This window comes from Ursus arctos, unplaced genomic scaffold (genome assembly GCF_023065955.2).
Source record: "Ursus arctos isolate Adak ecotype North America unplaced genomic scaffold, UrsArc2.0 scaffold_5, whole genome shotgun sequence".
Lineage (NCBI taxonomy): Eukaryota > Metazoa > Chordata > Mammalia > Carnivora > Ursidae > Ursus > Ursus arctos.
The window spans coordinates 23,063,180-23,090,055 of NW_026623067.1; the positions used below are offsets into that span (position 1 = coordinate 23,063,180).

General features: G+C 35.4%; 1 protein-coding gene across 4 annotated transcripts in view; it reads left to right on the forward strand.

Moving 5' to 3' along the window:
* SNX2 (sorting nexin 2) overlaps positions 1-26,876 on the forward strand; it is a 94,808-nt gene that overhangs the window by 49,908 nt on the left and 18,024 nt on the right. For all 4 annotated transcript variants that reach the window (XM_057307456.1, XM_057307454.1, XM_026507834.4 and 1 more), the window contains exons 2-6: positions 13,599-13,716; positions 18,517-18,680; positions 20,006-20,072; positions 20,425-20,468; positions 21,807-21,948. In XM_057307456.1, coding sequence (XP_057163439.1) covers positions 18,642-18,680; positions 20,006-20,072; positions 20,425-20,468; positions 21,807-21,948 — 292 coding nt within the window. In that variant the 5' untranslated portion in view covers positions 13,599-13,716; positions 18,517-18,641. The remainder of the gene's footprint in view (positions 1-13,598; positions 13,717-18,516; positions 18,681-20,005; positions 20,073-20,424; positions 20,469-21,806; positions 21,949-26,876) is intronic.

Consider the following 26,876-nt stretch of genomic DNA (forward strand, 5'->3'; position numbering starts at 1 on the left):
GACTATTCTTTCCCTATTTGAGTGGTCTTGGCACCCTTTTGAAAATCCCTTGACCATAGATGTTCACACCTGGTTCTCATACTAACCTCAAATACAAGGGTCAGTTGAAGTTAAGATGAGGACCATAGTTTGCCCAATTGTGTCACATGATAGAGATTATAGAGCATTTCGTATTGAATTTCCAGATGGTTTTAAAATTCCTTTTCTCTAACCCCATGCTCAGAAGACATCTTACTTCGTTGACTTCAACAAATACTTGGGTATTTACCCTCTGCTATACTGTTTAGATGATAATCAGAGTGCAAATATCAGCAAGTCTCTTGAGGACAGAAAATCACCGGTGGAGAAGAAAGAGGTGTACAGAAAACTCTGATACAGATTGTGATTATATGGTCTGAAAATACATCAGTTTTCACTGAAAGTACCAGTGAAACAGTGGGGAGACCCTAACTCCTATCATTGTTCCTGACACATAGTAGATGAACAGTAAATGCTTCTCTTGGCTGGGAGAAGCTCATTGAAGAAATAATATTTAAGAGAGACCTTGAAGGGGTAATGAAATTTCAAAGTGGAAGAATAACAAGGGTCACTCGAGGGTCAGTCCATATTAGGGAACCATAAAAAATTCTAAGCGGCTGAATATAGGATGTTATACGTTTACTATGTGGTGAGATTGTGAAGGGCTTTGGAATTTGTTACGTAGGTGGGTGAGAGCTATATGAAAGATTTTTATGGCAGGTAACATCATCACCTGGGAAGATTAATGTGCTAGCAGTCTGAGAGGTAAATTTGGGTGGGAGGTATTACTGGTAAGTTGATGAGTTGGAGGCTATTTTAAGCCCGAAGTTAAAGACCTTAAGAAGGAAAACACAAATAATAAAGAAAAGAAAATTGATGGAACAGTAGATAAAAAGACATGTAAAGACATCATTTATGTCTCCCTCTCTTCAGATGATTCTTAGACAAAGGAATTATAAGTTTCATTTCACTTAGGGATACATTACATCAGTGAAGAGATCATCAAGCAGTTAGAAGTGCTGGATGGTCTAGAAATGTAAATTTAGGAATCTGTCATAAATTTCTTGAATGATGATGTTAAGCTGGACTGTGGCCATCTAGTCCCTGCCCTAAGGAGTGTATGAAAGGAGTCAATATAATAAACATAGCTGTGTGAACAGACACCTGCAGTACCAGGTGATACATGTGTAATTGAAATATGCACATGGCGCAAAAATGTTATAGAAGACTGGAGTGACTGAATTGCATAGGAATGATCTTTGAAATCATGAAAGTGGGTGAAATTATCAAGAGAGAATAAGTAGAGTAAGACAAGAGACTGTTGATAAAGAGCTACTAAATTAGTATGTAACAGTGCCTACACAACAGGTAGTAATAGTGTATAAGTTGTTTTCTTAATTTTGTTTTCCGATCTCTGGGTAGGCCTCCAACTTTAAATGTACTCATTTTTCTGAAAATTTCAGTGTAAGTTACCTTTGTTTCAGGGAAACATTTTGTGATCAGGTGTTTAAAGGGGGTGAGCACTGAAAATTACTAAAAAGATTTATGAAGCAGTAGCACTCTAGTTTACCACTTTGCCTTAAAACCATTAAATTTAAGGATTTTAGAATGAACTATTTTTAGTGCCTCTAAAAAATGTTATTAAATGAAGTTGCTTGAGGTAGTTACTTTTTGCAGACTTTTTTCTTAAAAAGAATAAAATTTGCCTTTAATGTAATTTTACAAATACCACTTTCCTACGAAATGGAACTGTTATTTTTTTTTCCTTCTGTGATGATAGTTTCTACATGGGGCAAAATTAACCTCAATTTAGTAAAATTCACTACCACCTCAATCAAGATACAGAACACTTTCATCACCTAAATAGTTAACACTTCCCACTCACATGGTTAACACTTCACACTCCTAATCTCTGGCAACCACTGATCTGTTAAATGGAATACAGTATGAAACTTTTTGAGTCTAGCTTCTTTAACTTAGAGTCAGGTCTCTGAGACTCAAATGTTGTTGCTTATTATCAATAGTTCATCAATAGTTCATTACTTTTTTATTGCTGAATTTAGTATTCCATTGTATGTATGTATCACAGTTGTTTGTTACTGAAGGACTGTTCCATGGTTTCCAGCTCCTGGCGTTAATGAGTAAAGCCAATATAAATATTTATGTGCAGGTTTTTGTATGAACGTTTCTTTCGGGTGAATACTTAGAAGTAGGATTGCTGGGTTGTATAGTAAGTATGTTTGACTTTGTAAGAAACTGCCATATTTGTGCCAGAATGGTTTACAAGAGGTGAAGTCAGTTGCTTTTAGTCCCGTGAGTTAATGGCTATAGTAATAATACAACTCAGGAACATATCTGTTAGGACACTATTCTCCAAGTCGGAGAATCGTTCATCTATGGTTCCATTTTCTGAAAAGCACGATGCTTTGATACAAAAGCATGTCACTGTATTTCCTGTTGCCATAAAAGTTATTTTAATACAGAAATTTCACCCTTATTCGGAGAATCGCGCTTTTTTATGTATTATTGAATGTTTGAATCTTGAAAGCTTGCCCCAGGGAACCTTTTGTGCCGCTAGATTTGTCTGGTTTAGTCTCTCAGGTCTCTATTCATTCTACCTTTGAAATCTAATAAACTTATAAAAGATTCAAAAGAAGGAAGGGAAGGAAAGCAAAGAAAGAAACTGCCAAACTCTTCCAAAGCAGATGTATCATTACATTCCCATAACAATGAATGAGAACACCAGTTGTTCTACATCCTGGCTGCACTTGTTAGTGTCAGTTTTGATTTTAGGTAATGGTGAGCTTTAGGCTAGTTTATATTGGCTTGAAAGAAGTGATTGTGAAATTGTCGGGAATTTGTAAACTGGTTATTAAAATTAAGTTACACAGACATATTTAAATGAATTAAAAATGAAGATGGGGCGCCTGGGTGGCTTTGTTGGTTAGACAGCTGACTCTTGATCTTGGCCCGGGGTCATGATCTCCAGGGTCCTGGGATCAAGCCCAGTGTCAGGCTCTGCACTCAGCAAGGAGTCTGCTTCAGGATTTTCTCTCCCCTTCTGCTCCTCCCTTCATTCACTCGCTGATACTCTCTAAATAAATAAATCTTTTTTAAAAATGAAGGTGATAAATATTCGAAGCTTGTTTCTTCCTAATTCCCTTACTGCATTTTATTATTTCTTATGCTCTTGAGGTATATGTATGGTGTAAAGTACATACCTTCCCAAGTCCGCTTTCAGTGAGGGGTAATCAGCCACAGCAGGCATGTTTATGCCCCAGAAATCAGCAAAAACTATAAGTCAGAGTCTTCTTTCTCAAAGACATGGTTGCTAAACATTTACCAGCACACCAATAATTTTTAGCCCTTCTAACAGGTTTATAGTGTTATCTCATTGTAGTTTTAATGTACAATCTGTAATGATTAGTGATGTTGAGGTCTTTTCATATGCATATTCACCATCTGAAAATCATCTTTGGTGATGTCCTTTCACATCTATTGCCCATTTAAAAATTTGGATCTCCTTATTGAGTTTTAAGAATTCTTCGTGTATTCTCAATACAAATCCTTTGCCAGATGTGTGGTTTGCAGGTATGCTTACCAGTCTGTGGCTTGTCTTTTTATGCTATTAACATTACCTTTCACAAACCCAAAGTTTGTTATTTGGATGAAGTTCAAGTTATCCCTTTGTTGTTGATCGTACTTTAGATGTCACATATGAAATCCTTTCCTAATGCTAACCCAAGGTCACAAAAGTTTTACTTACGATTTCTTCTAGAAGTTTTATAATTTTAGCCCTTACATTTAGGCCTGGGATTCAGTTAATTTACATGTGAGTTCAAGTTATGGGGTTTTTTACGTATAGATAGCCAGTTGTTCCAGCACCAATTACTGAAAAATGATCATACTATCAAGGTTTGTTTTATGGTTCAAAATATGGTCTTTTGTGGTAAATATTTCGTTTGCACTTCAGAAGGTTATGTGTAGTCAGATGTTGATGGGTGGAGTGTTCTATAAATGTTATTTCAAGTTGGTTGGTTGTATTTTTCAATATACACAACATCATCAATGAATTTCATATGCTTTATGCTAAGTTAAGCTAGATTTGAAAAGTTTCTTGATGAGTTGCCTTTGCATCTTTCTCGAAGATCAGTTGAGCATATATATGTGTATACATCTATTTCTGGCCTCCATTCTATTTCACTGATCTACTGACTCTGCTTTTGCCAGTTGTATGCTGTCTTACTGTAACTGAGTCTTGAAATTAGTAGCGTGAGTCCATTGACTTTTTTCTTTTCAAAATTGCTTTCGTTTTTCTACTTCTTTTGCCTTTCCATATAAGTTTAAATCAATTAATCAATTTATTGATTTTTACCAAAACTTGCACCTCAGATTTTTATTTGGGATTGTGATGAGTCCATAGATTAGTTTGGGGGAGAATTAACATATTAACAGTATTGAGCCTTTAAGGCATAGGTTTGCTATTTCTTTGCATTTTTTTGGTTTACTTGATTTTTTTCATCAGTGTTTGTAGTTTTCATCATACCAATTTAGCGCATATTTTGTTAGTTTATACTTATTTCATGGTTTCTTTTCACATTTGCACGTTGGTGGCACATTGACCTTCTATCCAGCAACTGTACTAAACACTCATTAGTTCTAGTAGTTCTTTTGGAGAGTCCGTGGGATTTTCATGTATATAATCATGCTGTTTGTGATTTAGGAGTTTTATTTCTTTGTTTCCGGTCTTTATGCTTTAATGTAGCTAAGACCATTAGTATAATATTGGATAGGAGTGGTAAAAGCGAATATCATTTACCCTTTTGCGAACTTACGAGGGAAATGTTCTCTCTACATATGATGTTATCTGTTAAGTAGTTTTTAAAAGATTTTATTTTTAAGTGATCTCTCCACCCAACATGGGACTTGAACTCACAATTCCAAGATTCAGTGTCACCTGTTCTACCAACAGAGCCAGCAAGGTGCCCCATACGTTTTTTCTTGTAGATGTCCTTCACCAGGTTAAAGACGTTCTATTCGTAGTTTTCTGAAATTTTATATTCACGAACGGAGGCTGGTTTTTGCAAATTCTTCTGCGTTTAATAAGGTGATTATGTAGTTTTCTTCTTAGGTTAATGATAACGTGGGTTATATTGATTGATTTTAAAACACCGAATAAACCTAGCATTCCTGGGATAAGCCCGTCATAGTCAGAAATGTATTTATCCTTTTTATATGTTGCTGCATTCAGTTTGATAGTATTCTGTTTAGGCTGTTATGTCTCTTATAGTAGATATTTGTGTAGTATTTTCTTTTACTTGTAATATCTTTGTCTCATTTTGTAACAGAAATACTGTTCTCATTAAAGGAATTGGAGAGTGTTTATTCCTCTTCCATATTCTTGAAGAGGTTGTGTGAATTAGTCTTACGTCTTCTTTAAAGGTTGATAGCACTCACTAATGAAATCATCTGAGCATGTAGTTTTGTTTCGGGAAGGCTTTTAACTTTGAATTCATCATCTTTAATAGATACAGGGTTATTTTTTGTTGAACTTCTGTAGTATGGGTCTTCTAAGGAATTTGTCCATTCAGTCTAAGTTGTGAAATTAATGAGCATAAGGTTTTTCATAATACTCTTATCCTGTGACCATATCTGTGACCATTCCTGGTATTGGTAATTTATGTCTTCTGCTTGTTTACTCATTTATTCATTTATTTTAGTCTTGCTAGAGAATATCTTGGTATCTTTTCAAAGAATCAGCTTTTGCTTTCTTGATTTTTTTTCTATTCGTAGAGGCGTGGATCATTTATTTGAAACGTGGTTGTTTTTTGTTTGGTTCTTTGTTTTGTTTTTGAGTATTAGTTACTATATATTTCTTTTGTAAGGACAGCTTCAGCTGTATCCCACAAATTTTGATGCTGTGTTTTGTTTTCATTCAATTTAAACCATGCTCTAGTTTCTCTTCTGACTTACTGTTTGACCTATGAGTTATTTAGAAATGTGTTAATTTCCAAAATTTGGGGATTTTCTCAGTATCTCTGTTACTAATTCCTAGTTTAATTTGATTATGGTTAGATAATATTTTATGATTTTAGTTCTTTTTAATGTGTCTCATGGCCCAGGATACGGTCTCTTAATAGTGAATAGTCTGTCTGTGCTTGAAAAGAATATATAATCTGATGTTACTGTTGGAGTTTTCTGTAAAAGTTAAGTCAAGTTGGTTAAAAGTTTTTCCAGTTCTACTCTATCTTGCCTTGTTACCTATCTATTCTATCAGTTACTGAGAGAGGAGTGATGAAGTCTTCAAAATAATTGTAGATTTAAAATTTTTAATTTATACTTTCAGTTCATTTTTTTCTTCATATTAAAAGCTCTGTTGTTAGACACAAACTTAGCATTGTTACGATTTCTTGGTAAAATGATGGTCCTTTTTTCATATGATGTCCCTGTTTATTGCTAATAATACTCTTTATCAGAAGTTTATCTGATGTTAACGTAGCACTCCATCTCTTTTTTGATTGCATGACATAGTTTTTCCATTCTTATTTCTGTGTCTTTAGGTTTTTTATAGGCAGCATATTGTTCTGTGTTGCTATTTTTATATCCAGTCTAGCTTCCTCTGTTCTCTAATTGGTGTGTTTAATGTAATTATTGGTGTAATTGGATTAGATCTACCATTTTGTTTTTGTTTTTCCCTCTGTTTCCCCTTTTCTCCCTTTTTTTTTGTATTATCTTAATGTCTGTAAGTAATTTTAATTTTTCTACTGGATTTTTTGCTTTATCTTCCCTTCCTCTCTATAAATACATATACTTCCATATATATATATATTTATATTTATAAATGTATGTGGTTGCTGTCGGGATTACAAAATACATATGTAATGATTTACCATGTAATTAGAGTTAATATTACACTTCTACAAATAAAATGCAGATCCTTAAAACCATTTACCTCCCTTCCTCTATGTTACAGTTTTCACATATATCTCCATACATTGAAAACCTTACCAGAAAGTGTTTTAATTTTTGCTTTCTTAGTCATATACATTTTAAATAACATAAGAGAAGAAAAATCGTCTATTATATTTCCAGTTAGTTAACTGTTTCTGTGATTCTCACCGTATTCCTGAAGGTCCAAATTTATGTTAACTCTTACCATGTATCTTCAGGTTAACGGTTGTCTTTTGGCGCCCTCCCACAACACTTTTTTTTTTTTTTTTTTTTAAAGAACTGGCCTAGTGATGACAGATCCCTGTAGTAGTCTTTCATTTGAGAATATCTTTATTCCGTCTTTGTTCCTGGAAGATACTTTTGCAGGATATAGAATTATGTTGGCTTTTTTTTTTTTTTTTTTTTGCGTTGTAAAGATACTGTGCCACCATTGTGTTCTCTAATTTCTCATGAGAAATATGCATTCTTTGTAATTGTTTCCCTGAACATAATTTTTTTTTTTTTAGCTGCTGTAAGTTTTTTATTTTTAATCTTTGGTTTTCAGCCACTTTTTATGATGAGGCTGGGTATGGTTTTCTTTGAAGTTGTTCTCTTGGAGTTTCCTTGTTCTCGAGTCTGTAAATTTAGGTCTTTCAACAATTTTGGGACTTTTTATCATTTATTGAATTTTTTTTTTTTTGTACTTCTCTAGAATTCCAGTGACATGAATGTTAGGCTTTTTAATATTGTCTTACAGGACCCTGAGCTTCTGCTTTTTTTTCCCCCAGTTTTTTTTTCTTCTCTCTTATTCAGATTGGATATTTTCTAATAATTTTTCTTCAAGTTCACTGACTTTTTCTGTCAGGAACTGTAAAGAGTCTGAAATTCTACCTTCCTTCTCAGCTCACAAACTAACTTGTTTTATCGTTGCTGGAAGAAGACTTGATTAAATAAGCAGCATGAGTATCGAGTTTGTGATAATTTCCTCTCTCTCTCTCTCTCTCTCTCTCTCTCTCGATGGGGTGGTGTGATGGGTGGGAGGGGGGAGGTTGGTATTGCATGTCTTTGGTTTGTGTCACAGCTGAAGAACCTGAGCTTAGGAACCCAAACCATTATAAAGGGCAATATGTGTGCCTATTCTTTGCTCTAGAGGAGACATTGCCTGTATTATAATGGACAGTAAACAAATCTGGTCTTCAGGAAAGAGATACTGACCTCTGTTTTCCAAGGCTGTTTGCCAGAAACATTGCCTTCTGTCAGAGTTGTAGCTGCCTGCACCGTCACACACTTTTGCTCAGCTTGGGTCACTCTTACGGAAAATTAGTGAAAGAAAGGAGAGAAAATACTAATGAGGATTTCTGTCCCCTCCTCTTCAAATTTCTAGGTCCCTTTTTCCTGGTTTGGCTCTCCAGAAAAGTAGATTTTTCTCTTGGGATTTTAGATGTCAGTGCCCTGTCATTGCTGGTTTCATGCATCTAAGCCATTGGGTTTGGCCTCAGGGCAGAGACAGAAAGGAAAATGGGATAGGGAGAGGAAGAAAAGGAAGAAAATTTTTCTACTTACATTCTCTTGGTAGTAGGGGCCCTGGTGTTACAATCAGAAGGTAAAAGTTTTTCTTAGAGTCATTGCTGCTCACACTACTAGTATTGGAGCCATTCTCAGGGTAAGGGGGAAAAATAAAATTCACCCTCACGTTTTTTTCTCCTTCCCCAGTCTACCTGCCTTTATTTAATTTTAGGTCTTTGTTTTTTGTATTGTATACAGAGCTTTTAGTGTTAATCAGTGGGAATGAAAGGGGCTCTAATAGGCTTCTTTAATCTTGTTCGAGATCTTAAACACTACGTTTTAATGGAAGAGAGTTTTGCAACAACCTTGGAACTTCTATAAAAATAATTTCCAGCACACTACTAGGTGATAATGTAGGGGGGGATATACACATTTATTAAAAATACTAATGTGTCTACAGTTGCATGTCTTGGAGAACTAGTTCTGATCACTCAGAACTTGTGCTCCCGGCAATTAAGTCATCAGTGTTCCCTTCCATCACTTCCTCATTCAGTGGCCACTCTTTCCATACTCCTGTTCCTGCAGTGGAGACAGCTCTTGCACTCACTAGGAAACTGAAAGTCATGGGGAGGCAGGAGCAAAGGCAAGTAAGTTCTCACAGCCTTTAGTAAGTGAATGACTGCTCCAGTTTATTGTATAAGTTATATATAGGACCCTAGTGCCTTTGTCTTACTCAGTACACATACATCTTGGTTTTAATGAATAGTATCAGAAGGCTGAATCGTGTGTAGGTACCCACTTTTCCCATATAATGGCATATCGTAAGCCCTTTCCTGTGCCACTCTGCTTCATTTTTTTAATGGACTTTATTCTTATTTTTATTATTTTTAATATTTTATTTATTAGAGTAGGAGAGAGCACAAGAGCAGGATGAGGGGCGGAGGAAGCAGCAGACTCCCCGCTGAGCAGGGAGCCTGATGTAAGGCTCAGTCCAAGGAGTCCAGGATCATGACCTGAGCCGAGGGCAGCCGCTTAACCGGCGGGTGCCCTTAGACTTTATTTTTTAGAACAGTATTAAGCTCACAGCAAAGTTGAGTGGACGGTACAGAGGTTTCCCATATATTGCCCCCACACATAACATTATCTCTCATTGTCAACTTCCTCCACCTGAGTAGGTATGGTACATTTGTTACAATAGATGAATCTAGGGGCGCCTGGGTGGCTCAGTCATTAAGTGTCTGCCTTCGGCTCAGGGCATGTTCCCAGAGTCCTGGGATCGAGCCCCACATCAGGCTCCTCTGCTGGGAGACTTACTCCCCCTGCCTGTGTTCCCTCTCTCACTGGCTGTCTCCTCTGTCAAATAAATAAATAAAATCTTTAAAAAAAATAGATGAATCTACATTGACACATTGTAATCACCAAACTTTATTGTTTGTGGTGTTTTACATGCATTTGTGGGTTTGGACAAGTGTGTAATGACGTGATGTGTATCCACCCTAATAGTATCATACAGGGTGGTTTCACTGTCCAGAAATGATGTGTGCTCTGCCTGCTCACCTCTCCTTCCCTCCTGACCTACTACTGATCTTTTTACTGTCTTCATAGTTTTGCACTTTCCAGAATATCATATAGTTGGAATCACGTGATAAGTAATCTTTTTAGACTGGATTCTTCCACTTAATAATAGCATTTGAGTTTTCTGTCTTTTCATGGCTAGATAGCTCTTTTCATTTTTTAGTGCTAAATAACATTCCATTGACTCACAGCACCAGTTTACTTTTCCATTAACCTCCTGAAAGACATCTTGGTTGCTTCCAAGTTTTGGTAGTTGAATAAAGCTGCTGTAAACATCGTGTGCTGGTTTTTGTATGTACGTAAGTTTTCAGCTCCTCTGGATAAATACTAAAGAGAGTGATTACTGGACTGTATGATAAGAGTATGTTTAGTTACTATAAGAAACTGCCAAACTCTCTGCCGAACTAGCTGTACCATTTTGCATTCCCACCAGGAGTGAATGGGAGTTCCTTTTGCCAGCTTTTGGTGTTGTCAGAGTTAAAGATTTTTGACCGTTCTAATAGCCGTGTAGATATACTGTCATGAGGTATAGTGGTATCTCATTGTTTTAATTTGCATTTCCCTGATGATATATGATGTGGAGCATCTCTTCATTTTTCTGCCAGTCTGTGGCTTGTTTTTATTTTTCTTGACAGTATCTTTCACAGAAAGTTTTAATTTTAATGAAGTTTTATCAACTTCTTTAATGGAGTGGTCTTTGTTATTGTATCTAAAAACTAACTGCCAAATCCAAGGTCATCTAGATTTTCTCCTGTTACCTTCTAGGAATTTTATACTTTTGTGTTTTACATTTAGATAGGTAATCTATTTTGAGTTGATTTTTGTGAGGGGTGTAAGATCTCTGCAGATTCATATTTTTGTGTGTGATTAGGCCAACACTGTTTACTGAAGAGACTATTTTTTCTCTATTGTCTTTGTTCATTGTCAAAGATCTGTTGATTGTATTTATGTGGGATCTATTTTGGGGCTTTTCTATTCCATTTATTCTTTCACCAGTACCACATTATGTTGATTATTAGAAGCTTGAAGTCAAGTAGCTTCAGTCCTCCAGTTTTGTTCTTTAACTTCAGTGTTCTTTTGGCTATTCTGGGTCTTTTGCCTCTCTGAATAAACTTTAGGATCATTTTATTGATATCCATAAAATAAGTTTCTGGAATTTTGATTGGGATTGCATCAGACCTCTATATCAAGTTGGGAAGAGCTGACATCTTGAAGTATTTAGTTTTTCTATTCATGAACACGCACTCTCTCTCCATTTGTTTAGCTCTTTGATTTCATTCATCAGTTTTCGAGTTTTTCTCACATAGATCGTGTACATATTTTCTTAGATTATACCTAAGTATTTCATTTTTGAGGGTGCTAATGTAAATGTTACTGTTTTTAACTTGAAATTCTATTTTCATTGATGCTATGTAGGAAAGTGATTAACTTCTGTGTACTAACCTTGTATGCTGCAGCTTTGCTGTAAGTGCTCATTAGTTCAGAGAGGTTTTTTTGTTTAATTTTCTACTTGGACACTGATGTCATCTCTGAACAGAGACAGTTTTATTTTTTCCTTCCCAATTTGTATACCTTTCATTTCCTTTTCTTGTCTTACTGCATTAGCTAGAACTTCCAGTACAATGTTGAAAAGCAGTGGTGAGAGTTGATGTCCTTGTTTTTTTCCTGATCTTAGTGGGAAAGTTTCTAGTTTCTCCCCATTAAGTTTGATGTAGGGGGCGCCTGACTGGTTCAGTGGGTAGAGCATGTGACTCTTGATCTCAGGGTTGTGAGTTCAGGCCCCACATTGGGTGTGGAGCTTACTTACTTTATTTATTTATTTATTTTAAAGATTTATTTATTTATTTGCCAGAGAGGAGAGTGAGTGAGAGAGCGTGCACACATGTGTGCACAAGCAGGGGGAGCGACAGGCAGAGGGAGAAGCAGGTCAGGACTCTGGGATCAAGACCCGAGCTGAAGGCAATCACTTAATCAGTTGAGCCATCCGGTATCCTGTGGAGCTTACTTTTACAAAAAAATAAAAGTTGATGTAGGCTTTTGTAGCTATTCTTTCTCAACTTGACGAAGTTCCCCTGTATTTTTAGTTTGCTGAAAGTTTTTATCATGCATGATTGTTGAAACTCCTCTGCTACATTTTTACGTGGGTGTGCTTTAGGCTATTTCAAATTTTTCAGTATTGTAGATAATCTCATTGACAAACTTGGGGCCAATTCTTAGGCATATTCATAATTACTTTCTTAAAATTCAGTTAACAGATAATCATTGAGCATTTGCAGCCAGGAACTGAGTCAAAAATTAGTAAACAAAAGAAGATAGTCTCCGTTCCTTGTAGAGTTTGTAATGTATGAACAGTTAATTATAGTGTGGTAAGAGAAATTATGTTAGAAGTAGTAGATACTGTGTGTTGACAGGGATGTGGAGCAGTTGATATATTCATACGTTGCTGGTGGGAGTGTAAAATATGCAACCACTTTAGAAGATTGCTTAGTGATATCTTCTAAAGCAGAATGTTCATCTACCCTTGTCATCTAGTTATTCTGCTCAAGCATACGAAACACAAATTTGTTCACATGTTTATTAACATATACTAGGAAGTTTGTACAGCGTTATTGATAGTGCTTCAAAACCCCATGTCCATCAATAATATAATGGGTCAATTGAGGTATATTTACACAATGGAATATTTTGCAGCAACGAGAATGCATGATCTATTACTACACAACAGTATGAAAGTATCTTGAATACATAACATTAAGAACAAAAACAAAAGAATATATACTGTATGATTCCACTTTTATGAAGAACAAAAACAGGGAAAACTAATGCATGTTGATAGAAGCTTCAGTGAGGAGAGGATAAAGAATGGGAGTAGAGTTTCTGGAGTTGATAATGTTCTCTTTCTGGATCTGGGTGCTGGTTACACAGGCGTGTTTGGTTTGTGAAAATAGCTATACACTTTCAACATAGTGTCATTTTTATGTGATTTTTTTTAAAAAAGTACTGGTTTTAACCATTATAAGAAAACTATAATAAAGTTAAAAGATTCACAGTCTAGATTCTATTATGTTGGTCATTATACTTTAAGAAGTACAAAAGCAGTCCTTAAGTTCAGTTGAAATGTAAATCTTTGGGAGGAGGGCATATTTTTAGTTTTAAACCATGGAAATTTTATAATAATTGTTGTCTTAATTCAACTATTAAACTCTTCTGTTACTGTAAAAGAATACTTCTTATGTATGCAACATGTTTTCAAGATCTGATTTTTTTACTATTATTATATATGGCTGTAAAGCATTAAATTTTTGTGTATTATAACTCAACATGACAAATTAGTATCTCTAAAGGGATGACTGAAAAAGATTTTTTAATCTTAAGTAACTTTTTATTAAGAAGGAAAATGAATAAAAATATGGTTTTGGTTTATTCTTACCAGGAGGAAGTACTATGAGTAGCTGTCTTGTTCTTTGTTCCCTTTTTATCAAGAGAGTGTTCTATTTCTATAATGTATAGAGATGTAGTTACAAAAGTTAAATGTCCTAATGCATCATCTATTATTGTTTTTTTAACAGTCAAGTCCATCATCTCCAGAACCAGCTAGTCTTCCTGCAGAAGATGTTAGTACAAACTCTAATGGTCCGAGACCTGCAGAGGTGGTGTTAGATGATGACAGAGAAGATCTTTTTGCAGGTAATTATGAATATCTTTATTTTTTTAGTAATAGTCCACTATATCCTGTTACAGGATATTCTCAAAAGCAAAGCTGAAATTTGATGTAAGTATAAGTGGTAGCTCTTTTTCTTACCAACTTGGAAGGATAAGAAATTTCAAATCAGATCACTTTGTGAAAAGTATAGGCTGTTGAGAGAAGCAAACATGATCCTTTCTGGTTCTAAGCATTTGAAAATAAATCACATATTATAATTTGGTGTTTTGATCAGTACTAACACTTAAAAAACTAATGGTTGTGGCATTCATACTTGGAGAAATACCAGCGATCGTAATCTTTGTTACTTACAGGTTGTCACAAGCAAAATTAAACTCTGGATTTTAAAATCACTTAAAAATCTCTTTGTTTTAATAGAATACTTCAGTATGTACCACCCTGTTATATTTTGATTCATTTTCTGGTGAATAAATTAATGGTTGAGGAATTTATTTTCTTGGGTAGGATTTAGTATAGTCCTACCTTTAAAAAAATTGCATTCTCTTCAAAACAGTTATATCTGCTTTAACATTAAACCTTAGGTAAAAGTTAATGTTTGGATATTGAAAGGCAAATCTTTTTTAGAATTAATGACTCAAAAAATTAAAGTAGTAAATATTTGTTTAATGACTTAATTTACCTGAACTGGTTTTCATTGGGTTAAAATTCAATAATGTGTCCTCAGTAGTTGCATATTTGAACCATTCTGTATTTTTTGTATAAATACGTTTGAAGATATGATTCTCTGTCACAAAGGTCCATATGACTTTCCACTTGATTAGTTTTATGAAGAGTTTTTACTTCAGGTGAATTGCATTTCATCATGTCAGAAAAATTAAGATATTATACCAAATACCAGTCATATTTCCCATTTATTTTTTAGTTAGTAGCTACCTAACAACTTTCAGTTTAACCAAAGTTGTAATATTTGTTTTTGTTTTCTTTTATGGACTTTTTCCCAGACATGCCTTCACAGTTTTTTATGGCATTTATGTGTTAAACTAAAAGATGACAGTCATTTTTCTCCTAAGTGGGCACTAATCTAAAATTGTGTGTAATCCTCTAATATTATAGAGTTATACGTAGAAGTTTCAGATTATCGGTTTCCTAAAAGACTCTTTCACCTTGAAGTCTCAGAATTCATACATAAGGTATATGCTAAAGCTAACAACAGAACTATGTGAGGGTTCTGTTGGTTTTTTTTTTGACAGCATAAACAACTGATCGGTTTGCCAAGTGAGGACTATACAAAGATATTCACCTGCTTGGCTTGATTAGAAGAATCTTGTTCATGTTTTACTCTACCTAGCAATCTACTAAATATTGTCATTCAGTTATGGTCGCCTGTGTTAGTATTTGTTTTAATTGGGGGGGCGCCTAGGTGACTCAGTCGGTTAAGTATCCTACTCTTGGTTTTGACTCAGTTCATGATCTCAGGGTCATGACCTGAGATCAAGTCCCGCATCAGGCTTCACACTCAGTGAGGAGTCTGCTTGAAGATTCTCTCCCTCTCTCTCTCTGCCCTTCTTCCCACTCACGCTTGCACTCTCTCTCATACACAAATAAATAAAATCTTTTTAAAAAATAAAAGAGAGAGACATAGGGACTAAAAAATAAACATTGTCATCTGTTTCTGTTTTCCTTTGCTATCTACAAACATAGAAACTCTGGTGGAGGAGGGGAGCCTCGATATTACAACCATGAGATCCTGACCTGAACTGAAATCAAGAGTCAGATGCTTAACTGACTGAGCTACCCAGGCGCCTCTCATGCTTAATCTTTTATCTTAAACTCAGGTGCATTTCAAAATGACATCATTAGGTGTTCTAAGACCTGATCTGGTCATTTTTACATGAATGGATTAATACCACACTCGCCTCTTTCTGTAATGCCTTTAAGCAGGTATACCATTCCTCCTCCAATGGAGGAGTATGATTCTGAGAAGCCATACTAAAGAGTAGCATATATTATTAGGATGGTGAAGACTGTTGTCAGGTAATAAGAACATACTTAATTTATTTCCCCTAATCAGAGGAGAGAATATCAATATTGCTCTAAGGATCTAGCCATTTGGATTTTAAAACCATGAAGAGATTAGATAGTATTGGTACGTTTTGGGTAGCATTTCAGGTACTCTTTTGTCAGACATGGTACCAGAAAGAGTTGGAGTATGGGGGCGCCTGGGTGGCACAGCGGTTAGGCGTGTGCCTTCAGCTCAGGGCGTGATCCCAGCGTTCTGGGATCGAGCCCCACATCAGGCTCCTCTGCTATGAGCCTGCTTCTTCCTCTCCCACTCCCCCTGCTTGTGTTCCCTCTCTCGCTGGCTGTCTCTATCTCTGTCAAATAAATAAATAAAATCTTTGAAAAAAAAAAAAAAAAGAAAGAGTTGGAGTATGACATATTAACTGTTATTACTTGACTTGGAAAGCCTTCACTGACTGCACAGTCCCTCCACTTTTTTGTCACATCCTCCACACTAAGCTTTGCTGAACATGAAGAAACGATCACAGAGGAATGAGTGAGGGTGAGCAAATTGCCGATGTTGAAATTGTCCTGGACTTTTAAATCTTGTTTCTGCCAGAGTCCTTAGCTTATTTCACTTACACATTTCAGCAAATGATACAAATTGTAAGCTTAATGAGTATTCCTTTGTTTAAAAAATTCTTTGATAGCTATGTTATGAGTGAAATATTTCTTCCCTGGCATTGACATCATCAATTTATACTTGTCCTCAAAGTATCTCTTCCCAGGAAAAGTTCATCTTTATACTTAAAACCTGTGGGGCATCTCCTGGAACCTTCAGGTCTGGTTTAAATTAAGATTTGTGAATTTGTACTATATTAGTTTACTTAGTGAAAAGTTAAACGAGAAGACTTTAAGGCGGACTGCATATTAGTATGCTAAATCTACATATCCATTTTCGTTTTCCTCCTCCAGATGAGCTACTTAGTTCATATTTAGCTTTTCTTATTTTGAGGTTGCCTACTATTTATGAAATAGCCTGTCAGAGTCCTTGCAGAGAACTCAAAATCTGATATCAGTGAAGTAAAATGTGATTGAAAACTTAAAAGTTACTTTATCTGTCCTGGTAGCTCAATAAAGTTAATATGCCTTTCCCTTTGTCTCTGGGTCTTTTGCCAATAGCAGTACCTCTTTTAGAGAATTTTAGATTTCTTTTTGTTTGCTGGCTGCTGTTTTGCTTGTTTGTAGGTAATAGATCTCACACCTCCTAACTTTGATAACACTGCTTTCTTATTTTCTTATGTTGCTGATTGGTTTCATTTCTTTTAAAAAATGAATAAATACTAGCCGTCTTAACAGCCTGAAAGCTTTTTGTTTTTTTATATTAGGGTCTTTTATTGTCTCAGTGTCTATTTTACATCTTTAGTCTGTTTTCCTTCTCTGGTTACCACAGTTGGAAAGATTTCTGGTTTAATATAAAAATATAAAGAGAGCTGTGTCAAGGAAGGATCTCATTAACATGAGAAAACCAGTAAGAGTAGATTGATAAAATGTTGACCTGTTTACATTAAAATGTAAATGTTAACATTATTTACCTTATTTCAGGTAAATATGTTGTTACTGCTATACTTTTTGAGGTATTAAAATGGATCACTGACTGCCATTACTACCTTCCCAAACCTCTGGGAATCTAAGAAACCTCAGGTTAGAAACCACTGGTCTGATTCTGTTTCCCTTACAGCCCTGCCTTTCTTTTCTTGTTATCAGCTCTATAATCCTACAGAACTGTGGTTTTCTTTATGGCCACTGAGTGTAATTTTCATTTTTCTGGTTTTGCTTTTTGTTTGTGCTATTGTTTCATTTTCCTAGAATTCTTACCCCTTTTTTTTGTCTACCCGTTCAGATCCTCTCAGATCGGTTTCATAAATTATTGCTGATTTCCCCAACCTATTGTCTCCTGTCTCAAATTGTAGTGTTTGTTCTGTAGTTCATATAGCAATTAAATGTCTTGTAACATTCTTTTTAGTGTTCTCTTGGCTGTTATTTGTCTTTTATTATCATTTAACATTCCACATACTTGTGTCTTATTTTCCCAACTAGATTATAAACTCCCTGAGGGCAGGTATGATATTTTACATTTCTTTGTGTTTCTCCATTGCATTTAGCACAGTGTTACATAGCTTGTAGACAGTTTATTGATTTGATTTGGTTTTGAATATGTTTAATTTTAGATTTTTCAAGTGGATGAGCTTTTTAAATTAAAACTTAAACAGCTGTTTGCTTTGCGTTATATTCGTGTATTCAACTAATATTCAGTGATCTTTAGCAGTTAATTGCTTTAGATTACTAACTTAGTGGGTTTTCCATAACAGATTTTTAATCCCAACTGGGATAATTCTGGGCAGCCTGTTGCCATGAAATTTGTGTTTGTTATGTATAAAATAATCATAATGTTAGCCTAAATAAACGATTTTGAAAGGTAAGTTACCCCAAGCATAAGATATATTACAAACCCAGCACAAATGAATGTGGAATTATCCCCATCATTGCTTTCCTACTAGCTTTATCCCTACCACTAGTATAGATAATTAAGCTGACTGACTGTAATTCTTCCTAAAATCAACAAAGTCACTGTTGGTTTTAAAGTATTGATGAACAACTAAGGAAGGATTCATTAAACTATTTATAACCACTATTTTTAATAACTGTTTTGATATTTTTTGTGGGTAGTCTAAAAATATTTTTCATAACTCATTAACTGCAAATAGACTATTGGGGTTTGTTATCGGTGTCCTTAACTAACTTCTTTAATTTGTATCTAGAAGCCACAGAAGAAGTTTCTCTGGATAGTCCAGAAAGGGAACCTATTCTGTCTTCAGAACCTTCTCCTGCAGTCACACCTGTGACCCCTACTACACTCATTGCTCCCAGAATTGAATCAAAGAGTATGTCTGCTCCTGTGATCTTCGATAGATCCAGGGAGGAGGTATGGGAAAATGTTTGTATTCTAAATTGATAGGTAAATAGTAAGCTTTTTGTTCCCCCACCCAACATCACTCTCCTGTTAGTCATCTCTAATCAAAGCCTTTAAACACTTTGGGGGACAGGTATTGTACTAAAGAAGTCAGCTGATTTGGCTTCTGATTTTATCTTCATCACATTTAATTCAGTAACTTGGGCACATTACTTTCCTTCTTAAGTCAAGGATTTTATCATTTGTGATCTCATGATGCTTACTCATGACACTCAGAGTTTCTGTATTAGTCAAATGAGAAAATGTATGAAAGTGCTTTAAAAACTTAAATAAAGTGACATGTTGAATAATTTTATTGATGAGTCATGCAATAAATGTTAGTGGTTATGTTGGCAGGGTACAGAATGGGTTGTGAATGGAGAGGAAGCGCAAGAGGACCTTCCTATGAATAATGATGCTGTTTGTGAAAGTTACTGAGCTGTATACTTAGGATTTATATAGTTTATGTTACAATTCAAAGAAGGTTTAGTTTCTTAAAAATCTGTACAAGAAGATTATGTACAAAAAAAAGTTTATGGTTAGAAAAACTCATTTTCTTTTAGATAGTCTTAGACTATTAATACTACTCTAAAATAGTTTCAAGATTTAATAATTTGTGTGCTCTCGAGAATAACAAGACTTCCCTGCAGAGCTGCTCCTAGGATTGCTTATTTGTAATGGCATTAAAAAGTGCTTCTCGTCTGTCTCATAGGGTTATCGTGTTTCCTCCTTACTGCTTTTTTCAGTGAACTTTATAATGCTCTCATTGGCTTCAAGAAGAGCACGTGTTCACTAGGTTATTAGAGAAATCATGGTGCTAAAGATTCTAAGTGTAGTTATTTCTACAGATACGTAGAGTTCTACCAGCAAAAGTAATGGCTACCTCCTAGTCATTAAAGAGTAGAGATGCAACTTTGAAAAGTGCTGATACTAAAAATAATTAAGGTGTTAGTTTAATGATCTGAATCTGAAGACACAATTTAGAGAACAGCAACAAAGGAATTCCTCAGTATTCCTACAGAAAACTAAATCGGAGGAGTTGTGAGAACACAAGATTTTCTGTAACTTATCCAGGTGATCCTTTTCCTGTTGTCTTTGTATGTGTGTGTTTTGTTTTTGTTGAAATATTGCCCTGGAAATGTGAAAGCTTTATTGTTTTTCAGAAACAGTGCTGAGTGGCTTTTTAAATTGTTAAGACAGCGACCCTAATAAAAAAAATAGATGGTAAAAATTGAAGTTATTAGTGTTACAACAATAATAAACTGGAATCTTTAACATAAAAAAATTACCTTTTCTAGATTGAAGAAGAAGCAAATGGAGATGTTTTTGATATAGAAATTGGTGTATCAGATCCAGAGAAAGTTGGTGGGTCAATATTTACTCTATTTTAAATTTGTTACCTTGGTTGTTAATATGCTATTGATAAGTACCTTGGTTGTTAATATGCTATTTTTCTTTATTAAGTGCAGTGTTAAGTATTAAAATGGTACTTTTATTTTTAAGCTTGTGGGGCTTTTTTCTCATTTTTTTCAGCTTTATTGAGTTTATAATTAAATAATTTTATATATTTAAGATGTGCAGTGTGATGATTTAATATATGTACACGTTACGAATTGAAATCACAAGTCAATCAGCATATTTCTTCACATAGTTAGCTTTTTGTGTGTGTGATTAAGCTTAAGCTTATTTAATAGTATTGTTTGACTTTTCTTAATAGGTGATGGAATGAATGCTTACATGGCATATAGAGTAACAACAAAGGTGAGTCTTTGCTCCTTTAGAAAAATAGTGAGCCCTCGTCATGTGTAGTATGAACTTACAACAGCGAATTAAGGTGTAAGGATTTCCTGTATTTACAAAGATTACCATCCAGTGAGATTTCAGATAAGTAGTTACAGTGAGGTGCAAACAGTTTAAGTGTAATGTTCTCTAAAGTAGAGGTAAAGTATTTTGTGACAGTGTGCAAGAGGGGACTTAATATAGACACAGACAAAGATAGGGGAAAGTGGTGGGAGGGCGGGACACGGAGAAAGAAGAGTGCTCGTTCCAGGCAAAGGGGTTTGCTTTTACAAAGGCCAGGAGTCAACAAAACATTGTGCTTTGCAGGGTCTGCAGGAAGTGGTGCCTAATGAAAATTGTTTGGCAGTAGCCTCCCTGTATTATGAACAGCCACATTAAGGAATTTGGGCTTATCCTGAGTATAATGCAGAGTATTCAAAAAGATTCAGGCAAGAGTGTGGCACAGTTGTATTTTTGTTTTAGAAAGATCTCTCCGACTACTAAGTTGGGAGTGCAAAGCAGAGGACAGGATTTCCATTTAATTTCTTTGCAATTCCTAAAGGATTGTAGGCCTTAGATATTAAAATGACGGAGAGATCTACAGCAGTCCTAGCTGTGAGAATATTTTATACTAAGAACTGGATTCTGAAGCCAGAATAATGGCTTCTTGAGCTGTGTAGGAAGAGGGAGAATCAGTAGGCCTTGGGTGTAAGGAGTGAAGGAGAGATGCCTGGGTCACGGATTAGAGGATCTTTGTGGTTGTCAGAGGGATTGCAGAGAAAAAGCAGCACAGTTTGGATGGGCGTGAGATTTGTTAATTCATTGAACAGATATTTATTAAACACTTACCACGGGGTCCAGCTCTGTTCCAAGCAGGAAGCTTTAGTAGGAAACAGTACGGACAAGTGCCCTTCCCGCACGGAGGTTATATTCCAGCTAGAGTAGTGATGAGTTTGAGGTGGCAGCAAGATTTAAGTGCAAGTGTACCTTGGGTATTTTGATATCTTGGACTGAAGCTCAGAGGAAATCTGGGCCAGAGGAATAAAGATTTAAGAGTCATTAACATAAATGTAATAGAGTTGATGAGATGAGTCAAGGATAGAATCAAGCAAACATTTTGTCCTTTAAAGTTTCTGTTAAAAAAAAAATGGGTAATGTAGGTTTTTTTCGGTTAGAGATGTATCAGCCACATTAATTAGCTACTGTGCATTCTTTTCTAAACCAGAGTATGTGTGTATATGTATGTTCATGTTATATGTGGTATTAACTTTAAAGAATTGCTTAGTAGCGGAATTTGAAATACCTCTTCTTCATTTGTAGACTTCTCTTTCCATGTTCAGTAAGAGTGAATTTTCCGTGAAAAGAAGATTCAGTGACTTTCTTGGTTTGCATAGCAAGTTAGCAAGCAAGTATTTACATGTTGGTTATATTGTGCCACCAGCTCCAGAAAAGAGTATAGTCGGTAAGTATGAATAACTTAAAAAAACTTGTTACTGTTACTGGTTCAGTTTTAACTATACAGATTAGGATACCGTGATCATTCATTATTGTGATAACTCATAATGTCTAACGGTACTGAATTTAATAAATATTCCATTTATGATAATCATTCCTCAACCAAGGAATGTATAATGTAATCGTTTTATTTTCTAACATCTTAGAATTTTGCTTTATATAGGATCAATTTAGGATTCGATTTATGTAATCTAATAATGTTAAATATTGGGTCAGAATTTGCCAAGTTGAAAACAGTTGAAAACCCTAACATTTTAGGTCATATTACTAAGTAACACTCAAAAGATATTTAATATTATTAATACTTTTTTCCTAAGGGATGGAGGTGTTTGGCTTTCAGCTATTCATTGTCCAAAAAAGAAGATTCCGTCCAGTCTGGATCTTCTAAGACCTATCATGTTAATGTATTTCATGCTTCAGTTTGATGTTTAAAAACATTTCTACTTGTGGGGTACCTGGCTGGCTCAGTCAGTTTGAGCGTGCAACTCTTGATCTCAGGGTTGTAAGTTGGAGCCCCACATTAGGTGTAGAGATTGCTTAAAAATAAAATCTCAAAAAAAATTCTACCTATATAAGTAGTAAAGGCTTAGTTAAGAATATGCAGAAGGAGGGGCTCCTGGGTGGCTCAGTCGTTGGACGTCTGCCTTTGGTTCAGGGTGCAATCCCAGGGTCCTGGGATCGAGCCCCACATCAGGCTCCCCGCTCTGCTGGGAGCCTGCTTCCTCCTCGCCCACCCCCACTGCTTGTGTTCCCTCTCTTTCTGGCTATCTCTCTGTCAAATAAATAAATAAAATCTTAAAAAAAAAAAAAGAATATGCAGAAGGAAGCACCTGGTTGGCTCAGTTGGTAGAGCAGGTGGTTCTTGATCTCAGGGTCATGAGTTCAAGCCGCACACTGGGTGTAGAGTTTACTTTTTAAAAGGGTCAGGGGGGCACCTGGATGGCTCAGTCAGGTAAGCTCCGATTCTTGATTTCAGCTCAGGTCGTGATCTCGAGGTCATGAAGTAGAGCCCCTAGTCAGGCTGTGTTCTCATTGGGAAGTCAGCTTGATATTCTCTCTGCCCCTCTGCCCCTCCCACCAGCTTGTGTGTGCATGTGTGCATGCACTCTCTCTCAAAATAAATAAATAAAGCTTTTAAAATTTTTAAAAAGAATATGCAGAAACTTAAAGAAGAGGACAACTTCCATTGTGCCATTAAAAGACATCTGTCATCTCTTAGAATTCTGTAGTTTTTTCCCCAGTGTTTACAGTTACGAGTTTTTATTTACCATACTCTGTCTTTATGTGTAAGATTATTCCGAAAATATAAAAATGAATTCTGATCTTTAAGTTTTTGGGTTTTTTTTAAACACTTTGTTTGAAAAGCACATATTGGTATCCTTAATGATTTTGAAACCTGGTATATTTAAATGCATTTGTTATATTCTCTGATTGTTTTAATTATAAAAACTTTTTAGGGTCACCTGGGTGGCTCAGTTGGTAGAGCATGTGACTCTTGATCTCCGTTGTAAGCTCAAGCCCCACACTGGTGGTAGAGTTTCCTTAAATTAATTAAATTAAATTTTTAAAAAAACTTTGAGAAAATGTGAAATAGTAATAAACTCAATATTTGTAAGACAAAATAAGTTTAGTGTTAAGAGTGGCTTGCTTTTTGTTTTTGTTTTTATAGTTTTCCAAATCTTGTTTTCAGCTTGATAGAAAATAACCGTGCTCTTATGTGTGTTTCTACATTCATTCTGTTGTGACATAACACACCATATAACCTTTGTAAAACTCCACTGAGTTCTCATGAAAGAATGAGAGTAAGAAAGACAATAGTTTACTGTTATGAAAACAGCTTTTGGTGCACACTTCCCCACACCCCTACCAAAAAGGGTCTCAGAAACCTTTCTGGTATTCTGACCGTACTTTGAGTACTGCTATTCTAGTCAATAATCTTATCTCTCTTAACTTGAAATTTTTGTAGTGGTACCTTTTGGCATCGTTCTGTTTGTGTAGGAAACTATTTTTCTCATTTTGGTGATTAACATGCTAACCTAGTCCTTAAACAGTGAGTGCCCCCCCGCCCAAAAAAGAAAATTGAAAAAAGTAAATTTTAATGCCCATGTTTATTATGTTTCAGGCTAACACCTTGCTTTAGTCAGCCTTCCACAAATTATTACAGTATAATAAATAGCATATGTAAATTTAAAGTAGAAATGAGAAACTAAATCCTAAGAGCATCCTTTGCTGATACTGATTATGACAGCCTTCAAAGGGTTAATAGGGGATAGTCACATAGTTTTGTTTGAATTATCCATATACATGGCCAAGATAGCCCATTACATTGTAAGGCTATCAATTAAATTATAGGACTAATTAACATTTATTGAGAGCTTACTGTACTGTGGTGCTGTACTGAATAATTTATGTGCATTCTCTCATTTAATCCTCATAGCAACTTTATGAAGTTAACTTACGGTCGTCCTTATTTGGTAGGTGTTAAGGAAGCTAAGATTCATCAAGGTTAGGTAACATGTCCCATGCCATTCAGCAACTAAGGGGCAGAGCTGAGCTTAGAATGCAGGACATCTTATCTAGAACTTAACAGTTTTAATCACTGTTCTAATCTGCCTCTAATTTTGGTATTTTTAAAATATGGTTATGGTTTGCTTTTATTTTTTATCCAAAATAGAAAACTTCCAATTTTAAAAATAATCTAATGCTATGTCATTGTTGACTTGTCTAATGTGCATTTAAATTGGATTGAGTTGTTTTAAAATTATTTATTTATATACCACTTCATTCCAGAAAGGACTTGAGGCAACTACATATAATGCAGTTAAAAAAAAAAAAATCAAAATAAAGAAACTAGCAGGAAATATAGTCAAATAAGTAAGGTGAAGTCAAGTTAAACATTTTCTTTAAAATGTATGCATAAAGTCTGAGCAGTTACTAAAGTTGGGTAAAAAATTGATCTGTGAATTTCCTGGCAGCCATCCACATAGAGAAGCAGTCATTCTTTTCATACTGGCCGTCAGTTTTTTTTTAAGTAAAAATGAATTTGGTTGTCTAAGAAACTGTTGAAATATGGGAAGCCTTTTTGTTTACGTAGGCAGTGGTTTTCAAGTGACGAACACTTAAAGTGGGATAGCGGGAAAGTAATAGTAACTTGCCTTCGTTGCTGAAAAGTTGTAATTACCCCTGAAGGAAGAGGAGTCTTTTCATTAGCCCACGATTGTTACCCCTTTATAAGGTTAGTTAACTTAAAAACACCATTTCACTAAGGTTTTAGAAAAGAGCAACAGCAAAGTCGAAGAGTTTTAAGAGTTAATTGATGAGAGAGTATTTTTTATTTGCTGCTTTGGCCTATATTGGTAACCTGTAGGAAGTAGCATGAGCAGAAGATCCTTAAAGGGAAAAATGCAAAGGACTACATAGTCGTAAGATATTTTCAGGGAAGTGATATGTGTAATAATTCATGTCCCGCTTCTATTAGTCCATTCAGAGTAGATAATTTTAGGTGTTTGGGTTTTCTTTTTCGAAGTTGTATTTCAGAAGTTAAACAATCATTTTAGGTGATATGTTTACCAGATATATCAGCCTGAATGAGCATTACATGGTTTTACTTAATCCTATTTTTAATGGCTTTGTTGAGATATAATCCACGTGCCATATAATTTATCCATTTAAAGTGTATATAATTCGGGGTGTCTGTTTGGCTTGGTTGGTAGAGCATGTGACTTGATCTCAGGGTTGTGCGTTTAAACCCCATGTTGCGTGTAGAGCTTACTTAAAAAAATAATAAAGTGTATATATGTAATTCAGTGTAGTATATAAGGCTTTTAGTATATTCAGAGTTGTGTACACACCACCACGGTTAGTTTTAGAATATTTTTATTACCCCTTAGCCATCATCCTCTAATTTCCCCAAATCCCTCGCCCTGTGCAATCACTAATTTACTTTCTTTCTATGTAGATGTGCCTATTCTGGACATTTCATATAAAGGGAATCAGACAATGAATGGGCCTTTGTGACAGAGTTCTTTCCCTTAGCATATTTTTTTTAAGATTTTATTTATTTGAGAGAGAATGAGCACAGGGAGGGGCAGAGGGAAAGGGAGAAGACTTCCTACAGAGCAGAGAGCCTGATGTGGGCTTGATCCCAGGACTCTGGGATCATGACCTGAGTCAAAGGCAGACACTTAACTGACTGAGCCACCCAGACGTGCCTCACTTAGCATATTTTTAAGGTTCATCCATGTTGTAGCCTTTGTCAGTACTTCATTTCTACAGAATTGATGTTGAGAGGAAAAAGGACAAGGGAAAAAAAAATCTGCAGTCTGATACAGTAGTGTTGAAATTGCCATTACAGAAATGGTTAACATGATTTTTATTTTTTAAATTTTTAAAAATTTTAAAATTTATCTTGTTCTTTCAACTATTACAAAATCAGCTATGCTAAACAGCGTGTTCTCAGACTCTACAATGGGGAAAATATTTAGCAAATATTTTTCTAGTCCCCAAACTAAAGAACCTTAATTACTGCTATAAGAAATGAAAGTATTAATCGAGGGGCACCTGGGTGGCTCAGTCAGTTAAGAGTTTGCGCTCAGCTCAGGTCATGATCCCAGGGTCCTGCATCGGGCTCCCTGCTCAGCAGGGAGCCTACTTCTCCCTCTCCCTCTACCCGCCGCTTCCCCTGCTTGTGCTCTCTCTCTGTCAAATAAATAATAAAATCCTTTAAAAAAAAAAAAAAGAAAATTGAGCTTAAATTTGCTAATGTGAATCTCTTTATGCGTATTGAAGTGCAAACACATTTTAATTTACTGAGAGTGGAGCATATCACAGACAGATGAGGAACCCAAACGGGTGAAAGACTGCAGACACAGCTCA